The sequence below is a fragment of the Pithys albifrons genome, chromosome 3 (assembly GCF_047495875.1).
Source record: "Pithys albifrons albifrons isolate INPA30051 chromosome 3, PitAlb_v1, whole genome shotgun sequence".
Taxonomy (NCBI): domain Eukaryota; kingdom Metazoa; phylum Chordata; class Aves; order Passeriformes; family Thamnophilidae; genus Pithys; species Pithys albifrons.
This window is the reverse complement of record NC_092460.1, coordinates 16,654,184-16,665,693: the sequence shown is the minus strand read 5'-3', so window position 1 is coordinate 16,665,693 and position 11,510 is coordinate 16,654,184. Positions and strand designations below refer to the sequence as shown.

The 11,510-nt window shown below is 53.1% G+C and overlaps 1 protein-coding gene across 1 annotated transcript in view; it reads right to left on the bottom strand.

Moving 5' to 3' along the window:
* Window positions 1-53: 53 nt before the first annotated feature.
* DNAH1 (dynein axonemal heavy chain 1) overlaps window positions 54-11,510 on the bottom strand; it is a 68,967-nt gene continuing 57,510 nt past the window's right edge. The window contains exons 57-78 of the mRNA XM_071549726.1: window positions 10,870-11,061; window positions 10,325-10,456; window positions 9,972-10,097; window positions 9,373-9,492; window positions 8,458-8,607; window positions 7,884-8,044; window positions 7,552-7,777; window positions 7,272-7,467; window positions 6,534-6,685; window positions 5,851-6,051; window positions 5,324-5,464; window positions 4,785-4,943; window positions 4,203-4,334; window positions 3,845-4,105; window positions 3,226-3,405; window positions 2,970-3,146; window positions 2,620-2,790; window positions 2,290-2,420; window positions 1,829-1,973; window positions 1,374-1,580; window positions 743-977; window positions 54-378 (exon numbers count right to left, since the gene is read on the bottom strand). Of these exons, the coding sequence (XP_071405827.1) occupies window positions 257-378; window positions 743-977; window positions 1,374-1,580; window positions 1,829-1,973; window positions 2,290-2,420; window positions 2,620-2,790; window positions 2,970-3,146; window positions 3,226-3,405; window positions 3,845-4,105; window positions 4,203-4,334; window positions 4,785-4,943; window positions 5,324-5,464; window positions 5,851-6,051; window positions 6,534-6,685; window positions 7,272-7,467; window positions 7,552-7,777; window positions 7,884-8,044; window positions 8,458-8,607; window positions 9,373-9,492; window positions 9,972-10,097; window positions 10,325-10,456; window positions 10,870-11,061 (3,717 nt within the window). The 3' untranslated portion in view covers window positions 54-256. The remainder of the gene's footprint in view (window positions 379-742; window positions 978-1,373; window positions 1,581-1,828; window positions 1,974-2,289; window positions 2,421-2,619; window positions 2,791-2,969; window positions 3,147-3,225; window positions 3,406-3,844; window positions 4,106-4,202; window positions 4,335-4,784; window positions 4,944-5,323; window positions 5,465-5,850; window positions 6,052-6,533; window positions 6,686-7,271; window positions 7,468-7,551; window positions 7,778-7,883; window positions 8,045-8,457; window positions 8,608-9,372; window positions 9,493-9,971; window positions 10,098-10,324; window positions 10,457-10,869; window positions 11,062-11,510) is intronic.

Here is an 11,510-nt window from a genome sequence, read left to right as displayed (position 1 = left end):
GTGTAAAGACTTGAGGCAGTCAGGGGGAGTGCAACACCACCAGGTGCCTGTGCTGCTGGTGGACTCAGTCTCAATTTATTGACACACATTATGGAGGAGGGCAGAAGGAGAGGAGGGCAGTGGCCCAGCACACCTCAACAGCAGGAGGACAGGACTCACCTCAACAGGAGGAAGGCAGGAGGAGGGAGGCAGCAGCCTGGCTAAGACCCTCAGCTGCGATGGGTTCCTGGACTGGCTGGGTGCGTGGGTTTCCTGGCTAGAAGTCCAGGGCACAAATCAGGGCTGTGCCCCGTTTGATCCAGTGCTTCTGTGGCTTGTCCGTAGGGATCTCCACAGCAATCACATAGTTGGTGGAGTGGCCTGTTGTTGACAGTGTGCCTGTAATGGTGGAAAGCAAGAGCAAGAGGGTGGTGCTGCTGCACACTGAGAGGGAAGTCCCAGACAAGTGACCTCCATCCAGGAGCCCCTGTCTCCACCCTGCAGCAGGTGACAGGCATAGCAGGGCTGGGAAAAACACACTCCTGGGCTTGAGGGGAGCCTGGCCAGGTGCACTGCTGCATAGCCACCATGCCTGGCTGCTCCATCTCCACAACCAGAGCAGAAGAAATCTTAGTGTTCCCTGGATGGCTTCACCCAACAGTGCCTCACTCCATGGCTGTGTATGGCAGGAGGAACTCCAGCTGCCCGTTCTAGCTGTCCTGCAGCTCCTGTGCTCCTGGAGATCTGCCTTTAGGGCACTTACCTGCACGGGTGAGAGTCTTGTAGATGGGGCACAGGTAGGAGCCGGACTCTGGAGGCTTGCGGTTGGGGACAGGCAGCAGCCAGATGACAGCCATCTCCGTGTAGAGCTCCTTGGGGCGGGACTCTGCCAGCTGACACGCTTCAGGGTCCCAGCGGGCGCCTTCCAGGAACAAGCCATAGATGTAGCAGCCCACATCGGGCTGGTGCTTCAGTTCCCTCACCGACTCCTTCATGACCTGCCAGGGAAGTGGCCATGGTCACTGGCTAAGCCCTAAAAAGCCTTGCAAGCTGCTCTTAGTTAAGCCAGTGCTGCCAAAGGGGAGCCTGCCTCAGCTCTCAGAGAAGCAGGGCTGCATTTGTTGGCAGGTCACATCTTGTGGGCCAGTCTGCGACAGAGTTCTTGGACAGGGATGTGAGCAGGCCTGGAGAGGCAGAGAAGCCTTTGCCAGCCGTGGGGAGATGTCCAGCAGTGGGAGTGGGTGTATTCAAGCACAAAGGGGATGATGGGTCCCTGGGCAGCTGTGCAGCTGGTGGCTCCACCTCTTGGGCAGGTCAGGGGGAGAACTGCTGCCTTTGTCGCCTTGTAGTAGCAGATTCCAAAAACATTGAAAGCCTCCACCTAATTTACTGACCTTAAAGCTAAATGAGATGGTGTCGATGGAAATTACAGACTTCCTGGCAAAGTTCTGCAGTGTCCCTGTGAGGAAGGCCTGGGGGAAGAAGAACCCGCTGATCCAGAACACAGAGGGGATTCCGTGGCTGATCCAGTTCTGGAGGAATTCAATGCGCTGCACCAAGTCATTCACCCAGGATGCCAAAGGCTTCAGCGACGGATAGGCCTGTGGGGCACCCATACAAGGAGATGCTGAGTGCAGTCAAGGAGCCTAGACCTTGTGCTCCAGTTGCTGACAGCTGCCCAGAGCCCAGGGGGAAATCTGTGAGCTGCACTAGGCAGGAGATATCTCTGTGCCAGGGAATGAGAGCCAGCTCCACGTGACACAGCCCAGTCCAGCAGTGGTGGCTGATGACCCATTCCCCCCTGGTTTGGTGAGCTCTGGTGGTCAGCTGGGCTGGCTAGGCCACGTACCTTGGCATTCCACATCTCGGGAACAATGTTGTTGTACAAGCTGCCAGCCATCAGCTCCAGCTGGGAGGACATCACAACCAAGCCCTTGAGAGCTTTCAGCAAATTGTTCAGAGACTGAGAAACCTCCTCCAGGAGCTTGTTGTACCTACAGGGAAAGAGCAGAGGGAGCAGGGAACTCTGCAGTGGTTTTATCGCCTGTATCTGCCCAGAGAAGGTATGGATATCTCTGTACACGAATGAAGCTCCTCTATGTAGCTCCCCCAGCCCTATTCCTCTTAACTGGCATCTCACAGCTGTGCCCCCAGCCCTGAATTGTTGACAGGAGCAGATGGAGACACAGATCAATCCCCATAGGACAAGGATCAGCCAAAGGTCCTGTCTTGGAGAACATAGCTGTTAGTGTAGCTGCCAACCCCACTGCTGTGCCCAGCACATTGCTGCTGGTCCCACAGGGCTTTTACCTGATCACCTCCTGCACCAGCACAGTGTTCATGGACTCTTCGTAGAGCAGCGGGTACTTGCGGATCACCTCCTGCAGGTTCATGGGGACGGGCACCTTTGCTAAGATGTCCTTGGAGGTTTCCTCCACTATCTAAAAGGAAGGCAAATGGGTGAGCATCCTTCTATTCCAGCTCCGTGGCAGCCAAGAAGTGGTAGAGCTAACACTAGGATGGCAGTGCCATTGCTGGCACCCAGCAGGCAGGGTGGCACCTGCATGAGAGCTGATATTCATGGTCACTGCCCTCACTAGGCACTGGCTGCCAGAGCACTGACAGGATCAGGGCACCCACCTCTTCCCTGCTACGGCCTCCCATTGTGATGGTCTTGGGTTGCAGCTGTGAAAGGGCCCCCAGCAGAGCAAAGGTCTCATTCTGAGCAAAGGTGATGTCGGCATTGTCATGTAAACCAAAGAGCTCTGGGCTGTCGTTGAGTGGCAAGCCTTTGACGTATTGGAGGTAGCCCTGGAGAGGAATCCACACAGACTGAGAGGCCAAGAGCAGCTGAAGATTCCCAGGTTCTCACAAACTTATATTCCCCCAGGGAACTGGAAATGCAGTGGGTTTCAGGGAGCAGAGATCCCCTTTGCACTGTGACGATCCCCCTGGATTTATGAGCTGCAATTTTTGACTTGAGCACTTACACTGAGGTCAGAAGAGGTACTGATCTGCTTGTAGATGCCTGATTCAGAATAGGCAAAGTCAGGGTTTAAAACCTCAGGCTTATAGAAATCTTCCAAAATGCTCATGATGCAGCGCCGGTCCCAGTCATCGGTCACACGGCCACCATAGTTGATCTCCCCAGCTGTGTACTTGAGAACCTGCAAGGGACGCCAACATGGCTTTCCAACCCACTCCTGCATCACGAGCCTGTTCCCACACAGGAGGGGCAGCTCTTACCTTGTAGGGGATGTCTGCATACTCATTCAAAAACATCTGCAGCTGACTGATGCAGATACGGAGGTCTCCATCAGTGAACTCATAGGGGATATTGAACCCCAGAGGCCCAAACTTCCTCCTCTCCAGCATGTTCCCATGGAAGAAACAAAGTGACAACAACAACGATTTAAACTCTGTGACCTGTGGGTGGGGAAGCAGGGAAAGGAGTTGCTCAGCTTAGGAAGAGACATTCTGGGTTGGAGTCAGGGACTGATGGTGCCTGGCAGAGGAGATGTGTCAATTCAGCAGTGCCAACTAGAACTTGGAGAGAGGAGAAAACCTCAGGCAGGCTGCTGTGCTGGGAGAGGTCATGGCCTGCTCCTTGCTTAGAGAGAGCTGCAAGTACCTTATATCAGGCCTCTACAAGCCTGTTGCTTCTGTTTCTCAAAGTAAAACTTCTAAGTGGCTCATGAGAGAGTAGATATGAGATTGAGCAATACCTCCAGCCTTTCTCTAACACACGGGTGCTCGAATGAGCAAGAAGATCAATGCATGGAGAGGAGCAACATCCAGGTGGAGAGCATACATTGGAGCAAGCATGGAGTGGGGACAGCAAACCAAATCATGACCTTGGTCTCACCTTGGAGCAAGAATTCAAGAAGTCATCACTGAAACTAATGTAGGACTTGAGCAGGTTGGCCTTGACCCCACGGGGGGGCTCAATGGTCATCTTGGAGCCATTCTGGAGGATGGACACAGGGAAGTGGTTACTTGGTAGACTGGTAAGCCAGACACGGAAGTCCGAATGCACCTGGAAATCCAGAAGGCAGCAAATGCTCAGAGGGTGCAGACACAGCCCCTGCAGCTGCTCATGCACTGACCCTCCTGTTCTATGGAGAACCTGTGCATGGGACTGAACTAGATCTGGGTTCTTCCCAGGGCTCCAGCCTCCTGCCTGTTATCCTCAGAGTGGGCACCTGCTCAGTAAAACAGCTCACCTTGGTGGGGTCAATGCCCTCAATGAGTCTCTCTAGTGAGGGCATCCAGCTGGGGGCCAGGTGGCAGTTCTGGAAGAAGACCCAGTTGCCCTGCTCCATGGCACTGTGTAACATGGCTTCAGCACGGGGACCCTGTGGAGGCAGACAGAAAGAGCTCAGAGACCCTGGCCCATGGTGGGCTGTGCCCTCCTGAGCTGGACAGGGAAGCAGCAGCTGGGTGGAAGGTCTGTCTGGAAGCAACTGTCCAGAGCTAGGGCTTGGCTTTGCTGCCATGGTTCAGCTGGATCTTTGCTGTCCAATGGAACAGCAAAGATTTTTGACAAGTTATACAAGCCTGTGAGGGGGGGTAGAGGGAATGAAAGAACTGTGGATGGATTTGGGAAGTTAGAGGGCACTATAGTGGGAACTGCTGCATACCCCACCCCAACCTGGCTCCTTCTGCCAGCAAGCCAGTGAGTAAGGGCCTAGCACCAGGGGGATGTTCTCACAATGCTGCCAAGGATGTTTAACCTACTTGGAGCTTGGTGAGATCAGTGGGAGTGCCAGCAGGACACTTGCTCCAGGTGTGCACTGGCAGCTTACCTGTCCTTGGCCCAGAGAAATGGCAGAGAGCTTTTGTGTGAACTTCATTTCTTCAGCAAACTTGTAGAGGTCAGTAGCGGGGTCAGTGCCTGGGGACAGCACGAACACCAGAGGGGTGGTGGCAGTGGAATCCTTGAAGACGACTGAAAGGTCAGTGGTCTGCAACACAGAGAATTTGTCAGAGGGGAGGAGCCATAGTAGGTCCACACAGCACCTCCTCACCCTGCCTGGCCTCCAGCTCCTCTCCAAGGAACCAGCGGGTGCCAAGGCAGGAACCACTTTCCCCTTTCTGATTCAAACTCTTCCCTTGTACATCTGCACTGCCTGCCCCCTCCCAGTGCAGTTTAACTGGAGGACTTTAGGAAGGATATCCCTCAACTAAGACATAGGTGTTTCGTGGCTGTGCAAAGAACACTGCAGCTGCAGAGAGGCACAAGCACCCTCACTGCAACTGGAAAATGCTGATGGCCCATTTACCACAAGTTCAAGGCCTCCTGCTCCACTCCAGCCCCCAGCAGTGCTTCCTCTTGGCTGGTTACCTGCGGCTCAATGAAGCGCTGATCCAGGTTCAGCACCACAAAGTCCTGCATGGCGTTGGTGATCTTATCTCCCCGCAGACACCGCAGAACCAGCAGCTTCTGGAAGGCATCAAGTCCAGTTTCCCACTTCCCGGGCAGGGGCTCTCTGCAAAGCAATTAGGTGCATTCTTGGGGGATGTGCCAGATCCCACAGCTTCTCAAGAAGTACTGCCTGCAGGAAGCCACTGGGCTTTCAGAAGGGGAAAGGACCTTCCAGTCCCTTGGTTGAGGTTGTCTGTAGCTCTGAAACTATCAGCAGGCAAGTGAGAGCTGCTTCCACTGGGGAAGCACTGGATACTCCCGGGGTGAGGCATTGTGTGGCCCTTGGTCAAGCAAGGGTCACTCATGAGGCAGTGCCTTGTCCTCTTCCTAGCACGGCACTGCACTGGGAGCAGAGCTGGCACTGTGGCTGTATTGGCTCCTCTTGCTCTCCTGGGATGCCATTACTGCCAGGTGCAGTAGAGATAAGCTGACAAAGCAGGGGACACTTGCCTGTGAGGGTTGGGACTGTCAAAAATGGCCCTGAATTCTGGAATGCTGGCTGCAAAATCACTGTCAAAGTCAGAGAAATTCTTCAGGCTGCTCAAGGCCAGGATGTCTCCCCACGCTCTCTCATTCACCCAGGATGGAGCTGGGTTGTCCTTCATCTCCTTTATGGCGCCTCCTGACAGCAGGTACCGCCACTCATCCTGGGAACAGGATAGGATGTGGTTATGGATTATAGCCTACCTGCCTGAGCCTGAGGCACATGGGTTTGTGCCATATCCAACTAAAATCTGTAGTATCTTTCTGGCTGCTCTCCTGGCCTGGTGTGTATGTCAAGAAGTAAGTGAACTGGAAGGTCTGGTGAGATCAACATAGTGACTGTTCAGCTGCCACTCTGCTAAAGCCCACCTGCTCCCTCTGAGCCCACAGATCTTTGCAGGAGTCTGGCAGCAAACTGGCAAAAACTGCATGTGTTTCAGGATAGGCAGCTCTGCATGTAGACACAGGAACAGTTTGAGAGCTGAGTGAAGACAGAGACCCTGTGTTTGCCCACCAAGCTGTCAAGCCTGTCCCCAGCCCCAGGGAACAAGGAACCTTTTCCACCTGACACTATTCTAGGGGCTGAATAGGCTGGGCTTGAGCTCCTTTGATGGGATCCCATCAAGGACTAAGGTGACTTGCTCACCATATCGATTTTCCCATCATTCATCAGAATCCGGGCGCTGACCAGGAAGGCAAACATGAGCTTGTGCTTCTCAAAGAGACTACGGCACACGTTGCAGTAGAGACTGAAAGTGATGTAGTTGTTGATGTTCACAATCCGCTCTGCCAGCGTATCTGAAAAAAAGGCAACAACCTATGGTGGGTGCCATGTGCTCTGCACATCAGCTATCAGCTCCAGGTCACAGGGGCACACCCACAGCCTGCCCAGGAAGAACATATGCTGCTCTCAAACATAGACTTGGTGCAGAAACCCCAGTGAAAGCACAAGGCTGTGATTCAGTGCCCCAGCACTGGGAGGGAACTCACACTGCACCATGGCAGCGGCACAGCCACCATCCCCGGCTGACACACACTGCTGGGCAGAGAAAGTTGCCCCAGGGACTGTGCTGGAGGCAGCCTGGTGACAATCAGAGCCATACCAAGACTGGGATGGCATGTACCTTGCCTATGGCCAGCACCAATACACCTCCCACCTGGCCAGACAGGGCAGCAGCAAAGTAGTATGAAGCGAATGGACAGTGCGCTGTCACCACATCTTCACTTGCTGTGTGGACATAAATGGGTAGCTCTGGACCATGCTGAGAGCCAATGCAAGTGGCCACGTTTGCCTTCACTCTGAAGGTGTCTGAGCTTCTACTGCTGCTAGATCAGGAATGTGGGGTGAGGAAGAGGGTAGGAAGGTGCTGCTCTGGGCAGGTACCTGCTTTCTCAGAGTTACGGATTCCCATTAGGAAGATGTTGAGGAACCACTCGAGTGAGTACTGGTACATGGGGTCCACATTGGACAGGTCTGAGACACAGAAGTAGAGGATCTGTGAGCGGACAGCTACGGGCACATACTCCATGCGAGTGATATTGATGTCCTTTTCTGTCTGCTCTGCCACTGCAACCTTGGCCTGAAGGACAGAAGAGATGCCATGGTTAGTGCAGTGCCAGCAGGGGATGCACAGCTGCCGGGAGAGAGCACCTCCACTTCTGACCTGGATCTCTCCTGCCTTCAGCTTGGCTGCCTCCAACACTTTGATGAGCTCCAAGTCATCTACAGGGTTTCCTTCAGAACTGCTGAGTCGATAAAGGATCTGGTCTTCTATCTCCTTCAGTTCCTGATGCATCTGGGCATTGCTAACAATCAGCTGGTTTCTATCTTCTTCCAAGTCAGGTCGCTCTGCAGCCACCACTTCTCCCAACAGTTGGTCTTCCAAGCCACTGCAACAAAAGCCATGGAGAGGATGGTGGGCAACAGGCCCATGGGTATGAGGACTGCAAGGAATGAGACTGAGCAGCATAGGCAGATACAGGGGTAAGCAGGTACCTGGGTGAGAGGGTGAAGTTGATGAGGGTGAGCTTTGTGGAGACCTCAGGGCTGTAGTGAGGGTTGGGCAGCTTGGTGGTGATATACATCTTGAAATCGTCATGGTAGGGGATCACTGAATCCCCCAGCTTCAGCACAGTGTTGCCTTGCTGTTTAAATGTCTGTACCAGAGAAGGACAAATAGAGGAAGGGATGGCTACCTCTTATGAGAGAAGGCATCCTGCTGTGTCCTGGACTGTGCAGTGAGAACAGAGTCTGAAGGTTCCCAGAACAGAGGAGCTCAAAGCCACCTGGCTGACCTGAGGGCCTGAACCTGAATACAGCAGCTGTATTCCATGGCCCTGTCTCCCAGGCAAAGATGCCTGCTAGAAAAAGACCAGAGCATGCAGAAGGTTGTCAGTGTGTTGGAGCCCTGGCCAAGACATAGGAGCATATGATAAGCACCATCCACATGAGTTCTGCCTGCCCAGGTTGATTTACAAACCCACAACATACCACGGCACCCCGGCCAGATACCCCCTTACAGCTCAGTCAGGTACCCACTGCCCCTTCTTTCCAAGGTGGGATATAGGACCTCTTTCAGCAGGACAGGATCAAGGACTGGATCCAGCTCCTCGCCAACATTCTCCAGCAGGAAGGGCTTCCCAAAGGTAATGGCATTTTCCAGAGTGCTGAGGAAGTCCCGATCACTCAGCTTGGCTACCTCCAGGCTGTTTTCCTTCTCCTGAAAGGCAACAGGGGAGGGCAGGCCCTCTGTAATGTCTCTGGATGCCCACCTGCACATCCAGCTCTGGTCACTGATACACCTTTCACTGGGCTGATTTAGCTCCCTGGAGCAGTGAAAATAATCTGGTTTCTTTCTTGACTGACTTTGGCTATTTTGGCAAGTTTAGCCCATGTCTGCAGGCACAGCTCAATGAAGCAGCAGAAGAGGTTGGGAATGGGGAGAAACTCCTTCAGAGAGCTGTACCCCTGTGGAGTCCCACACACTCAGAAGTCATTTGCCTGCAAAGTGAGAGCAGGTGGGTGGTAAAAGTCCTCAGGGAGCAAAACAGGAGCAGCTGCCTGAGATTTCTGCCTGATCCTTCAAAAGGACAGTGAGTGCCTCACTGGAGAAGAGATGGTGGTTAGTGTTCTCAGCACTTTGGCAGCAGTGACTGGGTTCACTAGTCAGGTAATGCCTCCCTTCTTTTCTAGGGATCTGAAAGACCATTATGGGAGATGCTGTTGTTCTGAGTCTCCTACAATGGGAATCTGATGCCTCACTTGCTTATACCAGGGTTCTTCCTGCCTGGTGCTGCTTTCCCCAAGAAGGGAAACACCTGGGATTAATGTGGATGTGGAGCCTGTCTGGCTGTGAGGCTGGGCTGGGAAGGTGTGGGGTTTTGCAACTGTAGAGCCTGAAGCCTGAGGTTGCTCTGTACGGCTCCTGACAGAAAGCTGCTTCCCCTATCCTGTTGGACCTGGCTTTTCTCCCCACAGCTCTTACCAGATTCTTGATCCATTTGTTTGATTGTCCTTGGGGGTCTATGAAGTGAGTCCAGCGCAGGGAGAATCGAGTTATTACCCCATTCTCCACAGACAGGGTGTCATTTGGTAAACCAGCAATCTAATGGGGTAGAAAAAGTTATTGGGACACTTGGCAGCAGGACACAGGTGACCACAGAGAAGTCCCTGCTGTCCTGACCCAAATGGTCCCAGGGGGATGGACAGGGCATGGTGGTGAGGGGGTACCTCTGCCAGCAGCTGGAGCTAGGGCTGCAGCTCTGCCAGCAGTAGCTGAGCCCTGGGGTGCAGCTGTGCTGCAGGGTCAGGCTTGGGCAGCCTATGGCCAGGGCTTGGCTCTGGGCCTGGGTTTGTAAAGGGCAAGCCTTACAGGTCAAGGCTGATGCCCAGGTCCTGTTCTTTCATGCAAGGAGCCCAGCAGCAATTCCAGACTTGCAATATGGAGCTGCATTGTTGTTATCCAGCTATTTGGTTTGGGGCCTGTCCTTTGGTACAGGTGATGGTATTGAATAGTGAGCTGAGTGTTTTAGTCTTTGCTTGAGGCCCCTTCAGCCTCAGATGTTGAGTCTTTCTACAACTTGCCTGCCAGGACCGTATTTCCACAGGGTCTCCAAGGGTGCTGATGAGGTTTGCCTCTGTGCTGTGAGGGATGCTGTTTTCTGCCAGCTCCCTCATCCACTCTTTGGAGAGTGCCATGCGATAGTCTCCCTGCCATGAGAAACACCACCATAGCCTTTCTTTTAGTTGCAGCTAGTATGCTGCTAGCATATAAACTCAATTCAAAATTCAATTCCCATTCAAATGAGGCCTTGTGCGGCCTCTGGCACAAATGGAAAGAGATCCAGGAAGGATCTTGCACCCTTGTGTCCTATTTTCCCTGCCCAGGATAGCAGAGCTGCTAACCATGTGCCTCACAGGGAGCACTGCACACTTACTGTGAATGGGCCCAGGTAGGCCACAAAGCCAGCTGCAAACAGCACATCCCCAGAGCTGTTGTTGATCTTGTCATCCAGGCTCTCCACAGTGTCCTGCCAGCGCACCTTCTCATCAGCCAGGCTGTTTATGAGCTGTGGGATAAGTTGCACATGTGAGAGCTGCTGTGTGGTCTAACCTTGTGTCCCAGACCTGCTACTCTCTAGTAGTTCTGCAGGTGACTTCAGTGACCAGAGGTTGGGGTGGCCCCTGACATATTCTGAATTTTGTTCCCGGCTTTGAGCACTTAATCCTGCGATTACTGGGCTGCTCTCAGCTGTCCTGGAGACCCATTCCTAGCTGAACAAGCTGTGCACAGGAGGACAGCAGCTTTTCACATCAGTGAAAAGCTTAGCTTCCCAGTCTTGTTGTGCTGCTGAGATCTAGCCAGCCACCCTCAACCTAGAACTACTGTGAGCTGCAGCCACATGAACGTTTTCATCACTGTGCTGCTTGATCTGAAGGCGGTTGCCTTACGCAAGCAGGCAGAACCCAGTTCTGTCCTTACCACATCAGCACGGCCCAGTCTCTGCTGACACTGCTCACACTTCCTCTCCAGCTCCTCCTTGTTGGCTTTGCAGCTGTCATACTTGGCTTGCAGCAAAGCAATGCCATCTTCAACCTCCTTCAGGCGTTTCTTAGCTTCATCCAGGATAAGTTGTGTGGCACGCAGGTCCTCTTCTGCCTCCCTCAAGGCTTGCTGGAGAGATGCACAAGGAAACAATGGGCATGTTGGGCATGTGGCCAGGCTCTTCCCCCAAAAGCTAGAGACCTTGGAGCAAGAGTTGGTTTTGCATAAAAGTGCTTGCTGATAAGCACTAGCTACTGGTATCTCAGTCAATCTAATGCCTGGATGACAAAGGTTGACCTGCCTAACTCCAGGGGACTGTCCTGCAAACCTAGGACTAAAGAGAAGGGCAAGGAGGGCATTTTTGCATAGCTCCAAAAAGCCAAGAGCCTGTGTCAGCTTATACAACCTCAGGATGTGGCCTACTGGTGAAGGGGAGGAAAGTTTCTCTGCTTGCTCCAAACTTATAATAAAGAAATAACTAGGCTTGGAGAGGATTATGGCTGAAACACTAATGAGATGTGGGAAAGTTTCTGTAAGTACAGTTCATGCTGAGTCAGGAACTAAGCAGTAAAAACAAA